Genomic DNA, 25,060 nt, shown 5'->3' with positions numbered 1-25,060 from the left:
AAAGAAAGAAAGAAAGAAAGAAAGAAAGAAAGAAAGAAAGAAAGAAAGAAAGAAAGAAAGAAAGACTAGAAGAGCCAGAGGTTTCTTCCAAACCCAAAAGACCCTGAGGACAAGAACTTCTACTAGCCTTCTCTGTTAAAAGAAAGTAATTAATTTGGTCACTTACATGGCCTAAAACACCCAGCAGAAGAGTATAAGCAGGAGTAAAATGATCAGCGCATGTTTTTAACAGACTAAGGGACTACACTCCTCAGATATTACTATATTCCTTACTGAGGATTCTCTTCCTGGGGAAAAAAATAGTGCTCGTTATAAGACATGACCTTGGCTCAATTTAGCAAGCACTGTAGTGTCTATCTACAGCAGTGAAAAGCAGGCCTAACTTCTTAAATTCCAGGACCAAAATCAAAGACTAGACTTCCTGACGGCTGCCAACAGAGGTTCCCTTCTCCAGGAACAATGCTATTTCTACACCAACAGATCCAAAAAGATCCAACAAGGCCCAAAGACCAGGCACACAGAATTCAACAAGCTGCCTCCGGTGAAGAGGCTCTTGGCTTCCTCTCATCCTGGCTCCTCCCCGTACTTCCCTCTTCCTCTTAGTTATCCACACTTACTTCTTTTTTATTTATTTAGTTGTTTGTTTGTTTGTAAGTACACTGTAGCTGTCTTAAGACTCTCCAGAAGAGGGTGTCAGATCTCATTACAGATGGTTGTGAGCCACCATGTGGTTGCTGGGATTTGAACTCAAACCTTCAGAAGTGCAGTCAGTGCTCTTAACCGCTGAGCCATCTCTCCAGCCCCCCACACTTACTTTTTATCCTGTCTTTTAAACTTTTTAGAGAAGTTCCTTTTGGACTGAATTACCAACATCACTTGGTCCACAGCACTGGATGAAGTAAAAACAATGCTTCTCTTAGTCATCCCAGACTCAATAAGCTAAATGACTCAAGAGCAAAAAACACCAAAAGCTTGAGCTAAATAGAAAGTTTCAGGCCATCCAAGGCTGCAGAGCAGGTCCTGTCTCAGAATTCTAAAAGACAAAGAAGTAAAATATTATCCCACTGGTTAGTTTTTTTTTAATTAGATATTTTCTTTACTTACATTTCAAATGTTATCCCCTTTTCTATTTTCCCCTCCGAAAATCCCCTATCTCCTCCCCCCTCCTCCTGCTCCCCAACCCACCCACTCCCATTCCTGGCCCAGGCATTCCCCTATACTGGAGCATAGAACCTTCACAGGACTTAGGGCCTCTCCTCCCATTGATGATTGACTAGGCAATCCTCTGCTACACATACAGCTAGAGTCACAAGTTCCACCATGTGTTTTCTTTGATTGGTGGTTTAGTTCCAAGGAGCTTTGGGGGTAGTTTTAAGTCAATTTTACACAAGCTAGAGTTATCTAAAAAGAGGAACTGTCAATCAAGAAAATGCCTCCATAAGATTCAGCCCTAGGCAAGCCTGTATGGCATTTTCTTAATTAGTAAGTATTGGTGGAAGGCCCAGCCCACTGTGGGTGGTGCCATCGCTGGGCTGGTCATCCTGGTTCTACAAGAAAGCAAGCTGAGAAAACCATGAAAAGCAAGTCAGTAAGCAGCTCTCCTCCATGGTCTCTGCATCAGCTCCTGCTTCCTGGTTCCTGTCCATGCTTGAGTTCCTGATCTGACATCCTTTGATGATGAACTGTAATGTGGAAGACTAAGTCAAAGTTTTTTTGGTCATGGGGTTTCATCACAGCAATAGTAACCCCAAGACAAATATTTATTTCAAAGCTTCTAAACCTATGGGTTTTATAGGTGGACAGTAGTGACACTTTTAATCCCAGCACTTGGGAGGCAGAGGCAGGAGGATCTTTGTGAGTTTGAAGCCAGCCTTGTCTTCAGAGCGAGTTCTAGATCAGCCAAGGCTATGCAAATTTTTTTAAAGCAAGAACAAAAGATTTAGTTTTGTTTGCTTTCTTTGAGTATACTAAATACATCCAGGATAGGTTTTAAGTGTTTACACCACAAAACAGTATGTGAGGTGATGGATATGCTAATTAGCTTGGTATAGTCACTTGGTAAAGTATTCACATACAACCATCATATTGTACCTCATAAACATATACAATTTTTTTGTCCTGCTAGTAGATTATTTTTTAAACTTTAAAAGCATTTCTTCTTAAGCGTATTCTAAATGTTAATAATTGATTTATATGGTAAGTGTTAATAGTCTATCTGGGAGTTAGAAAAGATGGGCTTCTGAGCACTGGATTAATTGAGGAGGGAAGACCTGCCCATTGTGGTTGGCATCATTTCCTGGCTAGGATTCTGGACTGTATAAAATGAAGAAAGAGGAAATGTGAGATGACTGAGTAGGCTAAGGTGCTTGCCACAAATCCTGACAACCTAAGTTCAAACTCAAGGACCCACATGGTCGGAGAAAACATACTCCTATAAGGTGTCCTTAGCACTCCATATATGGGCCATGGCATGCATGCAAATATAAACACACCACACACACATACACACCCAGAGAGAGAGAGACAGAGACAGAGAGAGAGACAGAGAGAGAGTCTCTGTATTGGCAGTTCTGGAACTTACTCTGTAGATCAGGCAAGCTTCAAAGCAGAGATTTAGTTTCCTGTGCCTCTCAATGCCAGGATTAAATGTAGATACCACCACCACCCAGACGGAGATCTCTGCTTTTTGACTATGGATTCAATGTGATCAACTCAAGCTCCTGCTGCATTAACTTCTCTGTCACAATGAACTGTAGTCTCAAATTATGAACCAAAATAAACCCTGTCTCCCTTATGGTGCTTTTGTGGTTGTTTTTTAATCACAGAAACAAGATAAATTAACACAATTTATTTGTTTGGTGATAGTGGGTTGGGTTGTTTTGTTGTTTGAGACAGGCTCTTCCTCTGTAGTTCAAGTTAATAGCAACCCTCCTACCTATCACCTCATCAGTGGGATTAAAGGCCTGAGCCACAACATGGCTAGATTAGTAAATTAAGTGAATGTTTATTTCTGCCTCACCCTTATTTCCACCTGAAGTTCAAAATATACCCAGAATATAACCATTCTTCACCAACTCTACTATTTCTCCATCAGTCCAAATAATTCCTGGATCTTTTCATTGTTTGGAGTCTTTTTAAAAAGAGTTTATGGGCTGGAGAGATGGCTCAGAGATTAAGAGTATTGACTGCTCTTCCAGAGGTCCTGAGTTCAATTCCCAGCAACCACATGGTGGCTCAAAACCATCTGTAATGGGATCCAATCCCCTCTTCTGGTGTGTCTGAAGACAGAGACAGTGTACTCACATACATTAAATAAATAAATTTAAAAAACAAAAAGACAGGAAAAAACCCAAACAAAATAGGGTGACATGGATGGGGGAAAGTCCTTAAGGCCTCCACCCTACACAAAGAACTCCAGGCAAGTGAGGAGGCTGAGAATGAGAAACAGCCTTCCTTAGGGAAGAGAAAACCAACTGCTTATCCAAGTGGATAACCTTGAAAAAATATTTTCTAAAGTTTAGAGAGAGAGAGAGAGAGAGAGAGAGAGAGAGAGAGAGAGAGAGAGAGAGAAAATCAAGTGCTAGTTAAAGGCAGAAAGCAAAACTTTCTGAGTAGCCTGAATGACACATAAAGGATTGTCTAAAATAATCAGCTGCTCATTTCTCCATTTAATTACCTATGAATAGGAATGGCCTGCAGAATATAATAATGTATTTCATACACTCCTTCCCTAGTCCCTATCAATCTCCTTTATCCCAACCCAATAGCACTTAATCACAGGCATACCTGATCAAAAATAAAGGAACTGAACAACAGTATAAGCTTGGAAGAAATCTGAAACCACTTTAGCCTCAAACTAAATTGTTTGCCTAATGAGAACAGTCCTCAGATGCACTGTGACTCAGCATTTTATGCCCTTAGATATGACATGAGGTGCAGGTGTTTCCTCCTTCCTGGCATTAGCTACATAACAGAGCTAAACTAAATGAAGTATCTCAAAAACTCAGAAAATGTCCGAGTGCTACAAGGCTTACACAGACACAAGCTTAACTCAGGCTCATGATGTCAGGAATGACAACATGTGTTAGATGACGCACAGAGCTAGTCTGAAATAACTTGTGGCCCTACAAAATTAGCAGACAAAGTGTTGACTACAATTACAACTCAGAAATGAACAAAATATTATAAATAAACAAATAAATAAATACAAAAACTAGTTTAAAGGCAAGTAATAAGCAAAATAACAGAGCTGAGGGAATTTCCGGACTATCACAAGCTAAAACTTAAGTGGAAATTTTTTCCCCCTTACAAGAAAACAAAAAGAAAAAAAAGATAAACTAAACTAAAAGTGAGACCAAGGGGGGAATCCTGCTCTTTTCAACTGTTCATGGACAGAAATAAGATACAAATAGTAACTACACACAGGCACTTCCTTTCCTGTGCAGCAGAAACTGACTGAAAAGGGGAGAGAGAAATGGAACTTATTAACAAGCATGTGAGACCATGAGGAGCTACTGAGGAGCATTAATCACAGAAGAGAGGAACTGATGACGTTCAGGGAAGCCAGCTATTCCAATGAATAAAGATAGTACAAAAAGCCTGTAGGTAAATTGGCCAACAATAAAGCTAACACACCATTGCTTTTACTCCTATTCTGTCTCCACATCCCAGGCACTGGGATTATAGGTGTGAGCTGCCACAATGCATTTATGCAGTTATGGGGATAGAATCAGGGCCCCCAAAAGCCAATTCTTTCATTGATTTATTACAAAGCCAAAGGGTTGCCTAAATAAAAAATTAGAGTAGTTGAATCAAAAGTTCTCTTTTGTTTTTCTATCTTTTCTTCTCCTTTTTCTAGAGGCTGAACCCAGGGCCTTGCTGTATTCTACACAAGCATTCTACCAGCTAAGCTTCACCCCCAGACCATAAATACTATTAAAAAAAATACCATCTTGCACAGAGGAAGTAACCTCAGAAAAGTAAATTACACAGCTCACTGTTAAAAGAAGGCAGAGCCAAGTTCCCAGCTTACATAATCTAATTTCACAACCTTATACTGTCTCATAGGAACATCTCAAATTGGTAAAAAGTGGAAAAGTAGCATTTCATAGTAGTGCATGAGAGAGAAATCCCTTTCAATGGTCATAGGACTTACACCCTTGAATTATTAGGGGTCTTTGTAAAATTCAAAGTCAGAAGTGAGGATGGTCTATCTTCAACATCTGTCAATCTGTCACCAGGGTTATTTTGGCTGCTCTGGGTGTATAGGTGATGTTCCCTCTCTTCATGTATGTCCCTTCCTGAAACTGGATATTTGATCAAGAAGAGAGGCTAATCTTTGACCAAAGGGTATAAAATAGCTGTGGTCCCCTGCTAGAACCTCCAAATAAGTCCTCGAAACCAGATACATAATCTATATCCTATTAAAGAATTTTGACTCACTGTGAGAACAGCATTCATGTCATAAATCATACTTATCAGGAAAACGAGCATCAAATAAGACAGGAAGGTTCACCAGGTTATGAAGCAAGGGAAACATTACAGGTGAAGGGGCATTTTGAATAGTAGAAGAAGCACCTAACTTCTCATGAGACTCCTCAGAGCGTCCAGGTTAAATTTCAGAAGTCTTAGCGCGTCAGTGAAGGACCTCCAAAACTCGGTCAGGAAGAATGACAAGAAAGGTGTATCGCCTCCACCGACAGACTTATGGTCAATGAGCATTTGTTTCCCAGTTCAGGTTTTCAACTGACCAGATGTGTTTTACTATCGGAAAACCAGTTGGAAAACAAGCTGTACATCCTGGCACGTGGTAAAGCACAGAAGTCTTTCGAGCTAAAGCAAAACGAAAATCGACTGATAGCCACCAAGTGCCGGCACGCTGCCATACTGCCTTATGCCAACCAAACCTTTGGCGTTAGCTAATTTTAAAGCTGTCAAGTGAGACACTTGAACACATGATCCCGGTGGAACAAACAGGGTGACTTTGGTTTATCTGCATGCCCCGAACCCAACTGGGAATGTGTAAAAAGATTTGTCCTCTCCTCCGATGTTGACAGGACGGCTATGCCTTTAAAAACTCGTCTGCTAGGTATAAATCTGAGTATTTATGAATGAAATTGTTTCCCCTACGCGGAGGTGCTGAGGGGGAAGTTAAGGAGATGAAATGAGTTAGTGAAGGTGTTGATGGAATCGCATCACGGGTGTAACTCGCGATTTGGGAACCTCACACACTCACACCCACGTGCTGTTTTTCCCCGCGGCGCCGGGGGGACCACCCTGGGAGGGTTCCACGCCGGCTTCTTGCCCTTAGGCCTCAGCCGCACCGAGAGTTCCTTATGAACGCCGCAGAGCGATCCCCTCCACTCCGCGGTCGCTCGCGCGTCACCGAGCGGCGACAGGAAAGGCCCCCACCTGCCGCCCACCGGCGCCCACCGCCCAACCCAACCCCGCCCCGCCCGGCCCCGGAGGCGGGGCCATGTGGCGACGTCACGGCGCTGCGCCGGGTCAAAGTTCAGCCCCGCCCGCCTCCCCGCGCCGTCTCCTCGGCCTGCTGCGCCGCCGCCGCTCGTGGTCCGGCTCGCGCTCCTTCCGCTCCGCCGCCTGCTTGCGAGTGCTGCCCGGCAGGCCGCCATGGCGAACGTGGCCGACACGAAGCTGTACGACATCCTGGGCGTCCCTCCCGGCGCCAGCGAGAACGAGCTGAAGAAGGTACTGGAGCGAGGCGGCCGGCGGGCGGGGCGAGGGCGCGGGGCCTGCGCGGTCCGGGCGGCCTGAGCCGGGCTGAAGCGCGGCGGCTGCTCGGCTGACCTTGGGCCTCCGCCCGCCCGGCCCTGCGCAGACGCGGCCCTCCAGCTCGGCGCCCCGGGCCACCCGGAAAAACAGGTCGGACCGCGGTGCTCGCGCCGCCGGGCCGGGGAGGAGCTGACCGCCGGCGCCGGTGTGGGGCTGAGGGCCGCAGCCTCGGGCGCTGAGCAGGCTCCTCCCTCTGCCTCGCTCGCCCGGCAGCCGGAGCGGCGTGGGTCTGTTTGGAAGCTTTGTTCTGTGGGCTGGAGAGCTAAATCCCCCGTGGCCGCTTCGGGGATGAGTCGTGTGTCCCAGCCAAACACCTGAGCGTGCACTCCCTAAAAATAAGACAGGTCTTAGTGTCGTCCTTTGTCGTAGTACCAAATCATCTCGGGACTTAGGGTATTAATAAAGTCTCCCAGCATCTTCTCTGGCTGTCGGGATCCAATCCGAATTTGTAAACTGAGAAAAATAAGAATGTCCCGTAAGTACTGGGACTGGTAAAGTCCAAAGAAAAAGACTTCCTGTTACCCTACCGGAAATGGTAGGCTGTGTTATATAATTCATGAGTCTGTGTGAAGACTTACACGGTGCTTACCCACATCGCTTAATTGAAAGTCTGTAGTTTCACCACCACCTAGGACCCCGGTTAGCCGACCGTGTGCTGGTAGAACATCACTTAGGACCTCCTGGGTGATTTCCTGTTAGAGGGCAGGCAGAGGAGCCAGCCAGCATGGGGAGAGATGAAATACTTGGTAGAAGTATCCTTTGCTTAATTTGTAGTAGTGCTTGAGTTTCTGTAAAATGTAGTCAATCTAAAATTTGTTTGGTTATTGTGGTCTCCTTGGTCTGGCTACTGGCCATCAAAGATATTTGATAATAGTTTTTAAAAAAAGAAAAAAAAATGTTTCAGTATCTTCTTTGCTGTTCTATTTGTATTTTTCTTCAGTAACTTTGGGTATATTATTAGCAAGAAAATAATAATTGAAGCGGAAAATGTTTGGAAGGCTGTCACTTTAGAACATTGCTTCTCAGAAAAGTGAATATCTTAAATTGTTTGCTGTGTATAACTCTTATCCAAAATCTTTTTTGAAGGCATACCGAAAGTTAGCCAAAGAATACCATCCTGATAAGAATCCAAATGCTGGAGATAAAGTAAGTTATTGAGTTTTATTCTTGGAGTTTTAGTTTTAGACTGAAACTTAAAATATTTATCACCCTCCCAGAAAGGAATGATGTAGAGGAAAGTCCATTTATGCCTACAGAGTGAATTTTTCGCTGTTATTTTAATTTACTTGAAAATGACCTCAGTAAAACCTAATGCTTGTAATATTCTTCAAAGATAAGAAAAATTATAGCGATTGAGATTGCTCAGTGTTACAAGTCTTTGCTACCATATAAGCCTGACCACCCAAGCTTGATCCACAATGGAAGGAAAGTTGTCCTTTGACCTCCATACGTGCTCCCACACTCATATGCATATACAATAATGATGGTGATAACGTTCAGAGGACTATTTTAGTTTTACAATGAGAATTCTAAGATGTTTAGCAGTAGGTGATAAAGAGGACCAAAAGGAAACCAATTGAAACTCAAGGCTTTTTATTGGAGTTAAGTGGCTTCTGGGTTTCTGAAGTCTTTCTTGCATTCTTGCACTTAAAAAAATCCAATTGTTTTTATTTTTACTTTTACTTTATAGTTTAAAGAAATAAGTTTTGCATATGAAGTATTGTCAAATCCAGAGAAGCGGGAGCTGTATGACAGATATGGAGAACAAGGCCTACGGGAAGGCAGCGGCGGAGGTGGTGGAATGGATGATATTTTCTCACATATTTTTGGTGGAGGATTGTTTGGCTTTATGGGCAATCAGAGTAGAAGTCGAAATGGCAGAAGAAGAGGCGAGGACATGATGCATCCACTAAAGTAAGTCTCCTAGAAAATGCCTCTCCAGCCGGGGTTCCTTAGAGGGTTACTACAGAATAGTTTGTCCTTTGTTTCAAAATTCATATTTTAAAATGTGTTCTTATTAAGTGACATTAATTACATGTATTTTGCTTCAGACCTTAAAAGGGTGGAAGGGTGCTCTAGAAATATAGGTCAGTTGATAAATAAAGTGCTTAACTCCCAGGCACAAAATTCTGGATTTAAACCATATTGGGTGGTCTTTACCTATAATTACAGCACTGGGGAGGTAGAGGCGAGAGGATCAGGCTTCGAGGTCATAAATACTCAGCTGAATAGCTAGTTTGAGGCCAACCTGGGACACATACATAGAAGCCTGTCTCAAAACAACCAAGATCTTAAAGAATAGTTGATTTTTCCTGGGATTTTTTTTTTCACATGCTGTTGAGGTTGCCTGTTTGAAATTTTCAAATGTGGATATTCTTTGAAGTAGTTTAAGTCAAAAGAACGGTTGTTTGTTTTGATTATTTACGTGGCAGTGTTCCTCATTACTTGATCCTCAATGTTAACTCTCCTAAATTGGTTTCCATGGAGCTAACTGGCTTCCAGCCTGGCATAACCTTCAGCATATAAGCGCTGTGGACTTTGATTTTGAATTAAGACTCCACAGCTCCTCTACAATCTGAAAATAGCCATTTCACTATATTTTAAAATTATTTTACTAAAAAATGTTCTTAATAACAAATGCAAGAGACTGAATTGAGGTGGGGAGAGTGAACACTGGAGTTTTTAAGACAAGGTCTCATGAAGCCAAAGCTGATTATGAATTCCTGGTATCCTGCCTCCACTTCAAAAGTGCTGGTGGGATTGCTGTGGTGTATGATCATGCCTGACCTTAGTTGTTTGTTTAAAATACTTCAATTACAGTTCTTGTTATGGAGAGGGAGGCTAGTGCTTGCTGCCCTGCAGACATGAAGGTCAGGACAAATTGTAGAATTGGTTGGTTTTTTTCTTTTACCATGTGGGTTCCAGGGATTGAACTCAGGGAGTCAGGTTTGGTGGTAATCCACAGCAATCCTACTGGTCTAGTTTTCTGTGTGTTTAGATGTATCTATTTGGTCTTATATAAGTGTTTTGCTTGTATGTGTATATGTATACTACACAAGTGCCTGGTTCTCGAGGTAAGAAGAGAGTGCCAGGTCCTCTGAAACTAGAGTTACAGATGGTTGTGAGCTGCCCTGTGGATGAAATTGAAGCTGAGTCCACTGCAAGAATGAGTTCCCCAGCCCCACCATAGCTAATGGCTGGCTTTTTATACAAGTGCCGAGGATTGAACCCAGATACTGTGCTGCAGACACATTAACAACTGATTTGTCTTCAAAGACACCCCCCACACCTTATTTTAAGCCAGAGCTTGTTAAGTAGTCCAAGCAATGTTCTCCCCCTCCCTCCTGAATACTAGGATTACAGATGTGCACCATCATACCTGCCTACTAACATTCTTTTGAGTGGCTTTATAATTCCATTTCATGATGACTAAGCATTCATCTCACATGTGGTGTGCAGGGGGGCTAGAATGGGTACTGTTGCTGTGCATTTCTTTGTATGTGGTTTTATCTCTGGCAGATTCCCAGCCAAGCATTCATGGCTTTATTTCTTTTTGAATTAGTATCACACTGTAGCTAAGACTGACCTTGACTTCATAACAACCCACCTGCATCAGGCTCTCAAGTGTTGGGATTATAGGTGTGAGGTACTATCCCTGACTTGATCTCCATGTTTTGAAGCTGATAAAACCTAATTGCTTCAGAGAAATTTTGCCAGTTTAAGCCTCTGGAGAGCGTCAATATAGTCAGATTATTACTTAGTTTTCTTTTCCCAGTCTTGTAAGGCTTAAGATGTAGATCAGTATATCATTATTTGGATGTGATGATGTATTGTTGGTGATTTTTCATTTATAAGTGGTTTTTAAAATTTTTTATTTTTCATGAACATGCAAATCAGGGAGGACAGTTTGTGGGAAGTTGGTTCTCTTCCACTATGATCAAATTTAGGTCTTCAACAAGTGCCTTTATTATCTGCTGAGCCATATTGCCTACTTATAAGTGTTACTTTATACTGTCTACAGCATGTGAAAGTTTTAAACTTAAAGTAACAATTTGTTGAAAGGCTGAATACCACAAAATAGTATAGGTGCCTTGGAGAATAACTTCAGACTATTTCATTGTTCTTTTACCTGAATTCAAGGGTTTTAAATTAGTAAGGAAGGTTTAAAGGCTACATGTGTATAGATCAGTGACAGAGCCCACTTAGCACATGTGAAGTGTGGAAAAATGTGTGGTGGCTCAAACCTGTAATCACATCACTTGGGACAAAGGGACAGAGACAAGCAGATCTCTTGAATTTGAGGCCAGCCTGCTCCATAAAGCCAGAGCTACTTAGTTTATACTAAGTAAAAATAAAACAACAACCAATCAGCCAAACCAATCAAAAAACAAATGAGTATTATTAAATCTGTGATATAAATGGATGGTATCATTGAATAATTTTCAGAATTTTATTCTTTTACAGTTTGATACACACAGAAATATAAAATGTAGTTTGGCAACGATCTCTTCATATTACCTTTTCCTATGCTTTCCCTTCAAACTAACCCCTCTTCCTAACAAGTCCCTCCTACTTTTTTGCCTTTCCTCCGTTTAATTATAGTTTCCTGAATGAATAGGGGTGGTGGAGTTATTTACCTGAGCAAGGGCAACTTACCATTGGCCACATCACTGAGAATGAATCCCTTCCCTCAGCAACCATCAGCTACAGCTCCTTAGGGAGGGCTGGGCTGCTTTGTTTTTTGAGATTAATTTGGAAGTTGATGTTGTAATTGAAGTATGCTATGTATAAATAAAACTGAGTTGTGTTTTATTAGGGGTGTGTGTGCATGTATATATAGTTTGTATGTTTGTTTGAGACTGGGTCTATTTAACCTTGTCTGGCCTAGAACTTGCTACATAGGAAAGGCTGACTTTGGACTTTTTGCCAGTCTCCCTGTTTCAGTATTAAGATTATAGGTGTGCATTGCCACATCTAGCAAATACACTTTTTAAATTGTTTTATTTTAAAGAAACATTTATTACTTTTTTGAAAATGTGAATGGATGTTTTGCCTGCATGTATGTCTGGGTACCATGTACAGTGAGTGCCCATGGATGCCAGAAGAAGGTATTGAATCCTCTGGAATTGGAGTTACAGACAGTTGTCAGTCCCTGTGTGGGTACTCAACTGAACTGAGGTCCTCTGCAAGAATAGCAAGTAACTGCTGAGCCATCTTTCTAGCCTCCATATATATTTTTGGTAAGCCTTTTTTTTTTCTTTACCACTTTTTTGAGTTAATATGGATATATAAAATATTGTGTACTCTTGCATACAAACAATTTTGGCACTTTTTTAAATTCAGCCTTTTGAGTTAGATACTTTGAAGATATGTTAAAAGTTGTTCAGGGCCACCATGCCAACATTCATCATGAACACTAAGGAGCCTCATACCTTCATGTAGAGGGCCTCTCCTCCTAGCTCACCCAGCAGCTGGCACAAGCCAGCAAGCTGACCCAGTACATCACAGTGCTTTTGGCTGATCCTATAGAAAGCTGCTATGTGTCCTATTGGTTGATTACCTGTGCATCAGCCCAGACCAGATCTGTACCAACCATTACAATATGAACTTGTCCAACCAGGTCTAGAATGCTTCCATATCCATGTGAGTGCTGGCCCGACTTGCCTGCATTGCCCAGTGAATTTATTATTTTTGCTGGGTGGTCGTGGCAATGGATGTCTCAGATATCTTTCATCCTAGCACTCAGGAGGCAGAGGCAGGCAGATATCTGAGTTCAAGGCCAGCTTGGTCTACAGAGTGAGTTCCAGGATAGTCAGGGCCATACAGAGAAATCCTATCTCAAAAAAAGAATTTATTTTTGTAATTTTGAGTGTGTGTGTGTGTGTGTGTGCACGCGCGCATGTGTTCGAGAGTCAGAGTCATTGGATTCTCTAGAGGTGTTGTCACAGGTAGTTCCAATGTGGGGACTGGGAACCAAACTTTTGTCCTCTGAAGAGCTGTGTTAGCACCATGTATATCGTTTATAGTTATAGTTATTCTTGAGTTCTTTGTTACAAAAAGTCAAAGTGAAATTAGCTCTGTAAACTACTTTTATCTTTTAATATTGGCAAAATTTTGTTGAACCTGGTTCTTTTTCTCTACAGAGTATCTTTAGAAGACCTATATAATGGCAAGACAACCAAACTACAACTTAGCAAGAATGTGCTCTGTAGTGCATGCAGTGGGTAAGTGTGTTGTTGCTTACACAGTGTCTCTGCTTTTTGAGAAACTTAATAAGCATCTGGGCATCTCACCTCTCAAGGTCACTTTAATCATTATTACTAGGGAGTTAAAAAGCAGAGTTTGTATTTTTTTAATGACTGTAATGGTTTGTAGGCAAAGGTGTGATTTATACTTTTACTTTAGCCAAGGTGGGAAGTCTGGAGCTGTTCAGAAATGCAGCGCTTGTCGGGGACGAGGTGTGCGCATTATGATCAGACAGCTGGCTCCGGGAATGGTGCAGCAGATGCAGTCCGTGTGCTCCGACTGTAATGGAGAAGGTAAGACCCAGGATTGGAATGTGTTGGGAATATAGAAGTTGGAAATGTTTTATGTATGTGAGTACATGGTCTCTCCTCAGACACACCAGAAAAGGGTATCAGATCCCATTACAGATGGTTGTGAGCCACTGTGTGGTTGCTGGGAATTGAACTTAGGACCTCTAGAAGAACAGTCAGTGCTCTTAACCAACCACTGAGCCATCTCTCCAGCTCCCTACAATTTTTTTAAAATAAGCTTATATTTATTTTATTTACAACATGAAGATCTGGTAGAAGATTGGAATTTATTATACCACTACTGTTTCAGTGGAGTATCTCTAACCTAGGCTGACCTTGAACTGTGTTCAAGGTTGATCTTGAATTCCTAATCTGCCTCCACCTCTGAAAGCTAAGATATTTTGCAAACTCAGCTAGAAATTAATCTTTATCATTAACTAGTAAAAAAAAAAAAGAAAGAAAGAAAGAAAGAGGAAAAAAAAAAAGTCCTAATCAGGTTCTGAATATTGTTAATAGTTTGGTTTTTAAATTAAGTTGGCTTTAATCAAGGGAAGGAAAGATGTGTGGCTAGTGTAACTAAGAAATTAAGTTTTGAATTAGATTAATTTATGTGGAGAATTTTGCCTTACCAACACTGGATAGTAAACCCAAATCCTTGAGTGTGCTTGGCAAGTATTGAACTATATCCACCAGTCCTTACTCTAATTTCCACTACCTATACCTACCCTAGCCCTGGTGGGAGGGATTAAACCTAGGATCCTTACCGCTGAGCCACGCCCCCCCCCCCCCATTCTTTCCTTTGCTTGATGGTTAATTAGTATAGTTGTAGAACTTCTCTTTTCCACTTTGTTCTTGGAAGTGATGAGGTCATTTTAAGAAGGTATATATTGGGCTGAGGTGATAACATAGTTGCTACAGTGACTGCCTTCTAGCATGAGAGCCTAGCCATGGGTATAGTCCCATAAACCTGTGTTAAGGCCAGTAATGCAATTTAAGAATCACTGTGCTAAGGAGAGAAGCTGATCCCAGGTGCTCACTGACCAGCCAGCCTAACCTACTAACCTCCAGGTCAGTGAAAGATTCTGTCGTAAAAAGCTGGGTGGAAGGACAGCTAAGGAGTGACACCTGAGGTGGTCTCCTCCCTAGCTTCATGTTATATTCTGATGAGGTGTCTGCATTCTTGGTTGTTAAAATTGCTACCTTCAGCTGAAAACTAGCAGCTGAATTGAACAAGGTGTAATCATCTGTGCGGGAAGCAGAGGCAGGAGGGTAGTGAATTTCAAGCCTGCCCTAGCAGCATAACACTCTTTAAAAAATTCTAAGCAAGGTTTAGTCTTTGAAGTAAACTGCAGTACCAACTGTACAGTTTAGTAATTCACCATCAAGAATATTTAAGGACCAAGTATAGATCATTTGCAAGTTCTTAAGTTCAGTAGCCCTTACTGGAAAGAAAAATTAAAATTTTATTTGGACTGTCTCTGCTGGTAGAATACTTGAAGTAAGAGCTAAAAAGGTTTGCAAAAGCATTCATAGAAGCTCCAGCAGCTAACTGCCCAAGGAGCTAAGGAAATGTCAAGATAAGTTTTTCTCTGTAATCTTGGGTACCTGGGACCCTTTGGTAAGAGTTTTGTCACTCAGCCAGGCGTGGTGGCACACACGCCTTTAATCCCAGCACTCAGGAGGCAGAGGCAGGCGGATTTCTGAGTTTGAGGCCAGCCTGGTCTACAAAGTGAGTTCCAGAACAGCCAGGGCTACACAGAGAAACCCTGTCTTGAAACCACCCCACCACCACCCCCAAAAAAAAGAGTTTTGTCACTCATGGTAGCTTTAACCAGTAACACCCAAAATGTTTCTTTTTGAGTTAAGGGCACTGTCAAGACAGTTTCATGTTGGGTGCTCTTTCTTACAAGAAGCTTGAGAATGATCTCTCTTTGCAGGGGAGGTCATCAATGAAAAAGACCGCTGTAAAAAATGTGAAGGGAAGAAGGTGATCAAAGAAGTCAAGATCCTGGAAGTCCATGTAGACAAAGGCATGAAACATGGACAGAGGATTACGTTCACTGGGGAAGCAGACCAGGCTCCAGGAGTGGAACCTGGAGATATTGTTCTTTTGCTACAGGAAAAAGAACATGAGGTAATTTCCTTTTGATTTATTCACTTTTTTCCCCTTTCTCTTTTATTCAGAATTGATCTTGCTTGTGAGAAATAAGATCTGTTGGATGCTTTGAAGTTAAAACTGAACATAAAGTTGTTAAGGGAGTCGTTAATTTTCAGCTCCTAGTGAGCATGGCCAGCTTACTTACAGAAACTGACTAACATAAAAGTAAGGTGTAGTCTTTGCCCTGTCCTTACTGTAGATTAGCACTGTGCCCTTAAGTGATCTTGTCTCTGCACCTCATTTTACTTTAGAACTACTTGGATGCACAGTGGGTAGGTTCAGTCTTCACTCTTCTCAGCACTACTAATTTTACTCTGCTTACTAGGTAGCCAGCTAAGTTTCTGAGGTCAGGAGTTTATATTTTAAAGTAATCTGTTTTATTGGTGCGAAGGGCTTATTCATGTTATAGTATGTATTCGAGGACAGTTTTGTGGCATCTGTCTTCCACAATGGGTTCTGGGGTCAAAGTCAGGTTGTCAGTCCTTTGTGTGGCAAGTGCTTTTACCCTCTGAGCTACCTCACTGGCCCAAGTTCTAGAGATTTAAAACATTTTTAATTAGTTTCTAGTTGAATGTGTATCGGTTATATCTGTTCGAGGCAAAATGAACTTACCTAGCGATGAGGTCTGATGTGTGGAATTTTGACCAAAGCACTAAATGTGGTTTTTTTTTTTTTTATATTATTCCCTTCACCCCTTTCTTTTTCTGTTTTATACCCTAGACTGACCTTAAACTTGCCATCCTTCTTTCTCTGCCCTATACCACTATGCTTAGCTCACCTATAGTTTTTAATACCTTAGTGGCACATCTTTAATCCCAGCCCGTAGGAAGCCAAGACAAGAGAGTAAGTTTGAGATCATCCAGGGTTATATAAGTAACTCTAGGTCTTAGAGATCGCATCGGAGGTGGCCTTGGCAGTGCAGCCCCCAACCAACCGCAGGTCATCATCAGTGCCAACCGCCAGCAGCAGCTGCTTGGGCACAGGAGCAGAGACAGTGCCATGGGGCCCTATACCTTGCATAGGATAGTGTGGGGCTTTCTAATCTTGATCCCTCGGTAGCTTTAATTCTGGTCTACTGGCCAAACCAAGTCTGTTTCTTCTGCCCTGCCATGATCTTTAAAACCTCATCCTTAAAAGATGCTTTCCAGGGTCTGGAGAGATGGCTCAGTGGTAAAAAGTACTTGCTGTTCCTGTAGAGGACCCTGGTTCAGTTCCCAGCAACCACAGTGGCTCACAACCAATAACTTCCATATCCATGAAGATCAGGTGCTCTCTTCTGGTGTGTGTGTGTGTGTTAACTATGAAGGAGATTTATTACAATGGCTTGTAGGCTGTGGTCCAGCTAGTGAAGAAGTAGGCTCTAAAGCCAGTGAAGGGGTGGACTTGAGAGTGAGAGAGCAAGCAGGCAAGGAAAGAACAGCTTCTTCCCATGTCCTTTATATAGGCTTCTAGAAGGTGTGATCCAGATTAAACTGTATCTTCCTACCTCAAAAGATCTGAATTAGAGGTATACTTTCCTGTCTGAAAGATCCAGATAAGTGGGTCTTCCCATTTCAGATGATTTAATTAGTATTAAAAAAAAAAAAAAAAAAATCCCGTACAGGTATGGACTGCAATTTGGGTTTTAGTTAATTCCAGATATAGTCAAGTTAATAACCAAGAATAGTCATCACAATTAACATAGAAGAGATAATTGCTAGGTAAAATTAATCTCAGATTTTTTGATGGGCAGAGAGAACTCATAGCTCTCTGTGGCTTGGTCTTCATGGCCTTGATAGGTAGTCCAGCTTGGTTACAGGGATCCACTCCTTGTCTCAGACTTTGCCTTCATGTGTTCCACAACTTTGGTGGGGCTGAGTCCTCTGGTAGCCACTGTGGCCTCCCAAGCCTTGTCCACTCACTGTTTGGTGTTTTCCCAAGGAAGAAGAAGCTGTTTTTTGTTTTTTTTTGTTTTTTGGTTTTTTTTGTAAAATCATTTCAAAATTACAATATGAGAACAAGGTCCTATTAAAATTAGCACATTTTAGAATTTGAGTTATTCTCACAAAACAGTGGCTTGATTCCTGGACAGCCTTTTCTGATGTACTAGTCAGATCTCACAAAGCAGGGTGTGCTGCCGGGCATCTTGGCTTCCCTCAGTATTGCCTGTGTGGAATGACTGGAAAGTAAGAATAGTGTCTAGAATTCTGCTTTAAGATTTTTTTTTTCCCCCTTTGGCTTTTCAAGACAATTCTCTGTGTAACCTTGGCTGTCCTGAATCTTGAACTTAAGAGAGCTCTGCCTGCCTCTGCCTTGCAAGTGCTATTACTACCTATTTATTCAATATTACTGTGGATAATGCCTACAGGACACAAGAGGTGGAAGGGTAGACGTTTCAATAGCCACATCATTGAAAGTTGGTAGAGTATAATCAGTGGTTTATTGTTTAGATACCACTAGGGCATTCTGAGTGTTGTTGCACATACCATAATACCAGCACTTGGGGTTAAAATTGTTGACAGTAGTAATAGTGCATGGAATTGCCAACCAACAGCTGATTGCCTAGGCTAGAAAGTAGTAAAGGGTAGAAGTTAAGAGTTCTAGTTTTGGTTTTACTGTGACTAGGGCAGTAAATGTATGAGCCAAGGATGAGGTTTAGACAGCTTGGTTAACTCACTTCACTTGGAAGAATAAAACCATAAACTTATACTTTGAACTAGAACTTGTTGTATATGTCAAGAAAAGCATTGTCACTTTGTCTCTTTGGGCCTTTTGGGCCTTTTTCCCTTCCAAATGCCTATCTGAAGAAATTGAGATTGGATGTGTGCAATGGCTGAAAACTTATAAATGGGACAAAAGCTAATGAGCTCTGGGAGTGCTGTGTCCTGAACATTCATCCTACTGTTTTGTTCTGGGAGTGCTGGTGTCTGTATAACATAAGCATAGGATTTTGGTTATGTTAGTTCCTTCTCAATAACTGCTTCAGAAATTACTGAAATCTGAGGGTTTTATCTGTGTGCTTCATTAATCTTTTCACAAGTTCTCTGGCAACAGAAAGAGAAGGAAGAAGTTGGGCATTTATTTGTTTAAATGTTAGCATCAAGTTATCAAGACGCCCCCCACCCCTCGTGACAGCAGCTACCCTGGTATTTTTTTAATTATAAGTACTTTAAGTTGGGTGCTTCTATAGAAGAACATGGTATTGCTTCTTGCTCCTTTTGTAGCATTAACAAACATTGAAACATTGGCATTTTGTTATGTAGAATTTTTTTTTAATCAGCACTGAAACATTCTGCTTTTTAAAAATCTGATGATCCTGTTAGAAGAGACCCTGAGTTGAGTAAATGTGTATAACTAATCTATATTCTTTGGTTCTCAAACTTGCAAACTTGAGCTTCACATTAGAATTCCTTGAAGGGCATACTAAATCTACTGGGTTGCTGGACCAAAAATGTTCTGGTACTATTGAACCTCTGATGTTCTAAAGCTACATTTAAGAGATTTAATGTCATAGATAAATTTAGGAGAATCATGTAGGAAAAGAACAAATTTTTCAGGTGTCCTATGAACCAACTAAAATTGTTCTTCAGATTTTACATCTCAGATTTGTGGAACCAGTAAGAAAGAACATCAGTTGAGTAATGGAGAACTCTGCCAAAAATAGAAGTGTGACGTGCAAATGAACTTCTTAAACCTTCAGAGGGCTAGAGGTTAATAAAGAAAAGGGAGAATGTTGGGCAGTGGTGGCTCATGCCTTTAATCCCAGCACTTGGGAGGCAGAAGCAGACGGATTTCTTAGTTCGAGGCCAGCCTGGTCTACAGAGTGAGTTCCAGGACAGCCAAGGCTACACAGAGAAACCCTGTTTCAAAAAACTGAAAAAAAGAAATGGGAGAGTACTGGGGGGGCTGGCTTAATGGATAATAGCACTGGCTGGGCTAACATGAAGACCTTAGCTCAGATTCCAGCACCCACATAGAATGTTTGCACGGCAGAGACAGGAGGATTGCTGGGTCTTAATAGCACCACCCTAATCTAGATTTGATGAGAATGACAGCAGAACACCAGAGTTGTCTTCTGGCTTCTACGTGCCCCTCTCTGCATGCACATCTGCACATATCACACTCAAGAAGAGAGAACCCACTTGAAGAAATGGGAAGCTAATGCATGGAAGGCATCTTCATGTGTTCTGGGGATAGGCAGAGATTTCCCAGAAATTTAGCTGTCAATTTTTTTTATGCTCCTTTAATGGTTGCCTTGTCTCTTCTGGCATTGAATGGTCAATAAGCATACAAATGGGATTTAAATGATCTGACAGTCACTTTGGTAACTGTCTTTGGTCCAGCCAGTTTCTATTAGCCTATTTGTGGCCTGTGGACATCAAAGATTAGCTTGGGGTAGAAATTAAGCTGGCTCACTTAGTACTCGGGAAAACAAGACACTTTTGTTGGGTTTTTATTTTTGTTTTTGTTTTGAGACATGTCTATAGACCAGGCTGGCTTTGAGCTCAGATCCTGTCTCCTGAGCACTGTAATTAAAGGCATGAGCGACCACTCTGGCTCCAGGCACACTTTCTTTTGAACAAATTTTGGTGACCTTTTCACTACAGTTAATTTTATTTCAATTTAAATTTCAAATTTTAAGTATAGGTGTGGCAAACTCTTAACTAAAATTTACAAGGTGAATTGTTTTGAAACTGATTTTTTTTTTTTTCTCCCAGACATTGAAGCTCAGGACATTCTTAGCTCTTACTCAACCTTTGCAATATACAGCTCTCACCTTCAAAGGGACAAGAGAATTTACTCTGTAGTTAAGTGTGAATGGCCATAACCTGTAACTCGAATTCAGGTTACAGAAAAATCAATGTTACAGTATTAGAAGCAGTAACCAAACAAAGTCACAAATCAAGACACTTTTCCAAATGCATTGGTAGAAAGTCGGCAGTTAGAGCAAAGCATAGAAATCTCGGCTGTCGGCCTCGGGTGTTTGTCAAATGACTCTTACCCTGGGGTTGGTAGAAAGTACAGCTTTATTTGTTAAGTCACGGCATGTTTCGTCTGACACAGTGGTGGGCAGTGGCTAATTTGGGGGACTAAAGATAACCCAAGATAACTATGAGACTCTGGACCTGCGGTGTTCGGTTTTATCACCCTCATAGAAGGCTTCACATTGAAGATGTAGCTTCTCTCTGGAAAGTTTGATTCACAGTGATTATACGTTTATACTATAAGATTGAGTAAGCCAGCTGTAGCATTTGCATTAAGCAAGTTTGGATGTTTTAAGTTTTTTTTGTTTGTTTGGCTTTCGATGCTTTGGTTTTTATTTTGAGACAGGTTTCTCTATGTAAGCTCCCTGGCTGTCCTGGAACTTACTCTGTAGACCAGGCTGGCCTCTGTTTCCTGGGTGCTGGGATTAAAGGCATATGCTACCATGCCTGGACCAACTTTTGTTTTTTTTTTAATTTATGTACATGCATGGTTTCTCATTGTTCGTGTATGTACTGCATGTGTGCCTGGTGCCCACTGGGGGTCAGAAGAGGGCTTTGGATTCTTTGGCACTGGAGCTATGGGTGGTAGTGAGCCACCATGGGTGCTGGGAACCAAACCTGCAACAGCAGCAAGTACTCCGGCAGCAGATTATCTCTCCAGCCCCAAGTTTGAATTTTAAGCAAGATAAAATTTTTTTGTACCCGTATGAAGTGCAAAATTGAGTCCTTAACTTTCCTGGCCGCGCCGGGCGTAGTGGCGCACGCCTTTAATCCCAGCACTTGGGAGACAGAGGCAGGCAGATTTCTGAGTTCGAGGACAGCCTGGTCTGCAGAGTGAGTTCCAGGACAGCCAGGGCTACACAGAGAAACCCTGTCTTGAAGAAAAAAACAAAAAAACTTTCCTGGCTGCACCTTATTGATTGAGCTTTTTTATAAACCCTGATTTTAGACTCCCCTCTTGCCTCGTTGGGATCATGTAATAGAAGTTCCTGGCATACTCCTTGAGTAGCTAGCTCTGCTAATAAAAAGCTTTGAAATTAGGGACAGTGGCTTTTTGACTCTGATAGCGAATGGTAGAGGTAAGATTCTGAAATTGACTTAAGGAATGCTCAGCAGGGTAGTATGTTTTTTTAATATATTTTGTATATACTTTTGTCTGTAGGTGTTCCAGAGAGATGGGAATGATTTGCATATGACATATAAGATAGGACTTGTTGAAGCTTTATGTGGATTTCAGTTCACATTTAAACATCTTGATGCCCGTCAGATTGTGGTGAAATACCCGCCTGGCAAAGTGATTGAACCAGGTAAATGATTTCATCTTACCCAGGTTATCTGGGTTTTGTTACAATTCGTGTTTATGGTGGGTAACAAAGGAATATTGTTGAATATCTTTCTTGGGTAAAATTCTTATCTAATTTCCTTTTTTAAAATTATAGGATGTGTTCGTGTTGTTCGGGGTGAAGGAATGCCACAGTATCGTAATCCCTTTGAAAAGGGTGATCTTTACATAAAGTTTGATGTGCAGTTTCCTGAAAATAACTGGATCAACCCAGACAAACTTTCTGTAAGCTGGTTTTTAATGTTCCTTAAGCAGCTGGTTTGTGGCTCGCCATTTGGCTTCCTCTCATTTCCTTCTTTTGCTTCCCTTTGTGTTTCTTTTCTCTTCATTTTGTTTTATTATAGGGTTTCCCACCACCTGCACCCCAGGCTGGCCTAGAACTCACAGTTATATGAATTTCCTGTCTGGTTTTTGATTGCTGGGATTATAAATGTGGCCAACCACTCCCGGCTCTTTTGAGGCACAGTCTTTATGGCATCTTATATTTTTTAATATTTGCATGGCTGAAAAAAATTTTTATTTTGGTTTGGTTTTATTTTATTTTACTTTTTTTTTGTTCATTTTGAAAATAATGTTGGCTGATGTAAGTGTTTATGGGACAACCAAGCAAGGTGATAATAAATGGCTGAGTATGAGGTACTGGGAACTCTTTGAACTCCCTGGAGAGCAGATCTCTTGGCCAGCACTGTTGAGAAGTACAGTGGAACATATCTGCAGTGTCGTTTCTAGTGTTTAAAATTTATTTTGTGTGAGTGTTGGCTACATAGCAAGGCCTTGTCTCCAAAAGTGTGTGCCCATGTGTGCACACATGTGCATATATGTATGTGTACACATCTCCTGTCTTTGTTTCATGAAGGAATTAGAAGATCTCCTGCCATCTAGACCAGAAGTTCCTAATGTGATTGGAGAGACAGAAGAAGTGGAGCTTCAGGAATTTGATAGCACTCGAGGCTCTGGAGGTGGTCAGAGACGTGAAGCCTATAATGATAGCTCTGATGAAGAGAGTAGCAGCCATCATGGACCTGGAGTGCAGTGTGCCCATCAGTAAACTGCAGGCCACTGCACAGGTGGATTTTCTTTCCACGTTTGCCGGATTTGCCAGCTGCTGGAGTACCTGATGAGTCCAGATGAACTGATGGACATCTGTTGATCTATGTGTAACTTCTAAAATTGGTATAGTATCCACAGAGTGTATAATTTAAACTAACCACAAAGCTTTACATCTTCATTTCGACTGTTCTGTAGCAGAGTAAAGCACTTGAAATAAGACTCCCTTTCACATGTGGGTTATAAGTTTCAGTCCTGGTATCTGCTTGATTTTTATCAGTTTTGTGTAGACTTTATGTTTCATATTTTAAACTCAAATCCAGCATTGTAAAGTTTGTACAATTTGTCCTGAAGCTTTGTGTTTGGCTGCACCTGCATAAGCTGCTACAAATAGAATAAAGAATTCATAGCCTGTATCTATCATTTAGATGCATGGAAAAATGGGCTTTGCACACAATGGGTTTGAAGCTGACTGGGAACAATGGAAAAAATTACATTAGCCATGGTTGTAAAGTTTTTTGGCTTTTTTTTTAAAACCATTTTGTGAAAGGTTTCTGAAACTTGATAATAAAAAGCAGTTGGTGTAAATTATTCTGTGTCACATTTTTAGAAAGAACATATTTTGAACTATAAAAGTATCCTTACACTGAGGAGTGAATCTTTAAACAGCCTCTAAAAACCCATCAGCCTGAGGCTTTTGTCTTGGGTACCTGCCCATTTTATAGTTAAATAACACTAATGTTGGTTGAAACAGGCTTTATTCACTTCAGTTGATACTCTGTAGCATCAAGAATATCCAAGTTATCCAACTCCTAGATTACCTGAATATTAGGACAAACCCAGGCCTCTTATCTTCTTGCACCCCATTTTTTGAAAATAAGGTAATAGGTCAGTAGTAAAACCATGTTTACATAGACCTGTTAAAATGCTGTTTTAATTAAATGTTATGAAAAGTTGCTCTGTCTCATTAAGTTGAATATCTGAATTTGGGCGAGCATGGACTGTTTGATTTTCTGTGTTTCTAAGATTCTTAGGTTAGCAGAGGTTCCCATGCAGAGTGGCAGAGCCAACAGTGCCTGTGGGTTCAGTTTGATCCATGAGCACCTCACTTGGATTACAGCTGTCCTGATACGATGATGAAAGGGTGTGTTTCCATCTTCTGATGATGACTTTTTCACTCCTTGAGTATTTTTAAAACATGTCCCTTGGAGGTCCAAGTCATACCAGGTACACATCTTTTACATTTGTCAAAGGAACAACAGGACATAAATGGAAATTCATATTTTTTCAATGTATCATACCATCTCTGAGCCTAATAGCACTAGAGTACATTTCTAGAGCTATTAGAACTTGGATGTAAAATGTCTCAAAACTAATCAAGACCTGTGAGGGTTAAATTACTGCCCTATCCACTCTACCTCCATTGTACAAAAATACTTTGCAACAAGCCTGGGCAAGATTCAATCACATAATAGTTTTGTATTTGAGATTATTTCCCCACAACACTTTAAGCCTAAGCAATGCAGTGATAATATAAACTTTGTAGTCTTTCCAATAAAGGTTTATAAAACCAGTTCCTCAGCGGTCTTCAGTTCTTCTACCTAGGTTGCGTGTGTGAGTGTGTATATGTGTGGTGCTGGGGACTGAACTCAGGCCATTGTATATGCCAGGCAGCTGCTTTCTCAGATTTGCAATCCCCAGCTGCTCAGGGGTTATTTTTTGTTTTGTTTTATTTTTTGACTAGAACAAAGAAGAATTGCAAGCAGGAGACCTCTACCTGCAAGTGCTTCTAACTGAGTCACTTTCCAGTTGCTCCATACCATAAAGTGTATCTTAAGGAAATGCCCATTTCTCTGAGCACCAATCAGCAGTCTCTTGATTCTAGAAGTTTTCATCGTGCCAAAAAACAAACCTCATGTCCTAATTAATCTTATTTCCTTTTCTCTCCAACCCTTTATGCAGTCACTAATTCTGTTTAGACACACTGCTCTGAAATGTGTCTTTGAGTTTTATTCTTACCAATCATATAGAACTTTTTTTTTTAACCAAACATTCAGTATATGAGTATGCCACCGGTTTTATTCACTTCCTAGTGGACATTTGGAATACACTATTCAATCTGTAACTATGAACACAAGCAAGTTGATGTGTGGGATAAATTCATTTAGGTGCATACCCAAGAGTAAAATTGAGTTGTAAGACCATCTAAGGAACTGCCAAA

At 41.1% G+C, this 25,060-nt stretch overlaps 2 protein-coding genes across 2 annotated transcripts in view; both read left to right on the top strand.

The window, feature by feature from the left end:
- Positions 1-5,922, top strand: part of Neto2 (neuropilin and tolloid like 2) — a 145,827-nt gene extending 139,905 nt beyond the window's left edge. Inside the window, exon 8 of the mRNA XM_021220830.1 lies at positions 5,738-5,922. Coding sequence (XP_021076489.1) covers positions 5,738-5,922 — 185 coding nt within the window. The remainder of the gene's footprint in view (positions 1-5,737) is intronic.
- A 590-nt stretch (positions 5,923-6,512) lies between these two features.
- Dnaja2 (DnaJ heat shock protein family (Hsp40) member A2) lies at positions 6,513-23,427 on the top strand. Its single transcript, XM_021220058.2, has 9 exons — positions 6,513-6,708; positions 7,879-7,938; positions 8,483-8,706; positions 12,936-13,016; positions 13,198-13,331; positions 15,266-15,462; positions 21,613-21,757; positions 21,890-22,017; positions 22,649-23,427. Exons 1-9 carry the CDS (start codon positions 6,631-6,633, stop codon positions 22,838-22,840), a joined length of 1,239 nt encoding a protein of 412 aa, XP_021075717.1. The 5' UTR covers positions 6,513-6,630; the 3' UTR covers positions 22,841-23,427.
- The last annotated feature ends 1,633 nt before the right edge of the window (positions 23,428-25,060 follow it).

The sequence above is a fragment of the Mus pahari genome, chromosome 20, assembly GCF_900095145.1.
Source record: "Mus pahari chromosome 20, PAHARI_EIJ_v1.1, whole genome shotgun sequence".
Classification (NCBI taxonomy): Eukaryota; Metazoa; Chordata; class Mammalia; order Rodentia; family Muridae; genus Mus; species Mus pahari.
Note: the sequence above shows the minus strand (reverse complement) of the source record. Positions and strands in the feature narration are given on the sequence as shown.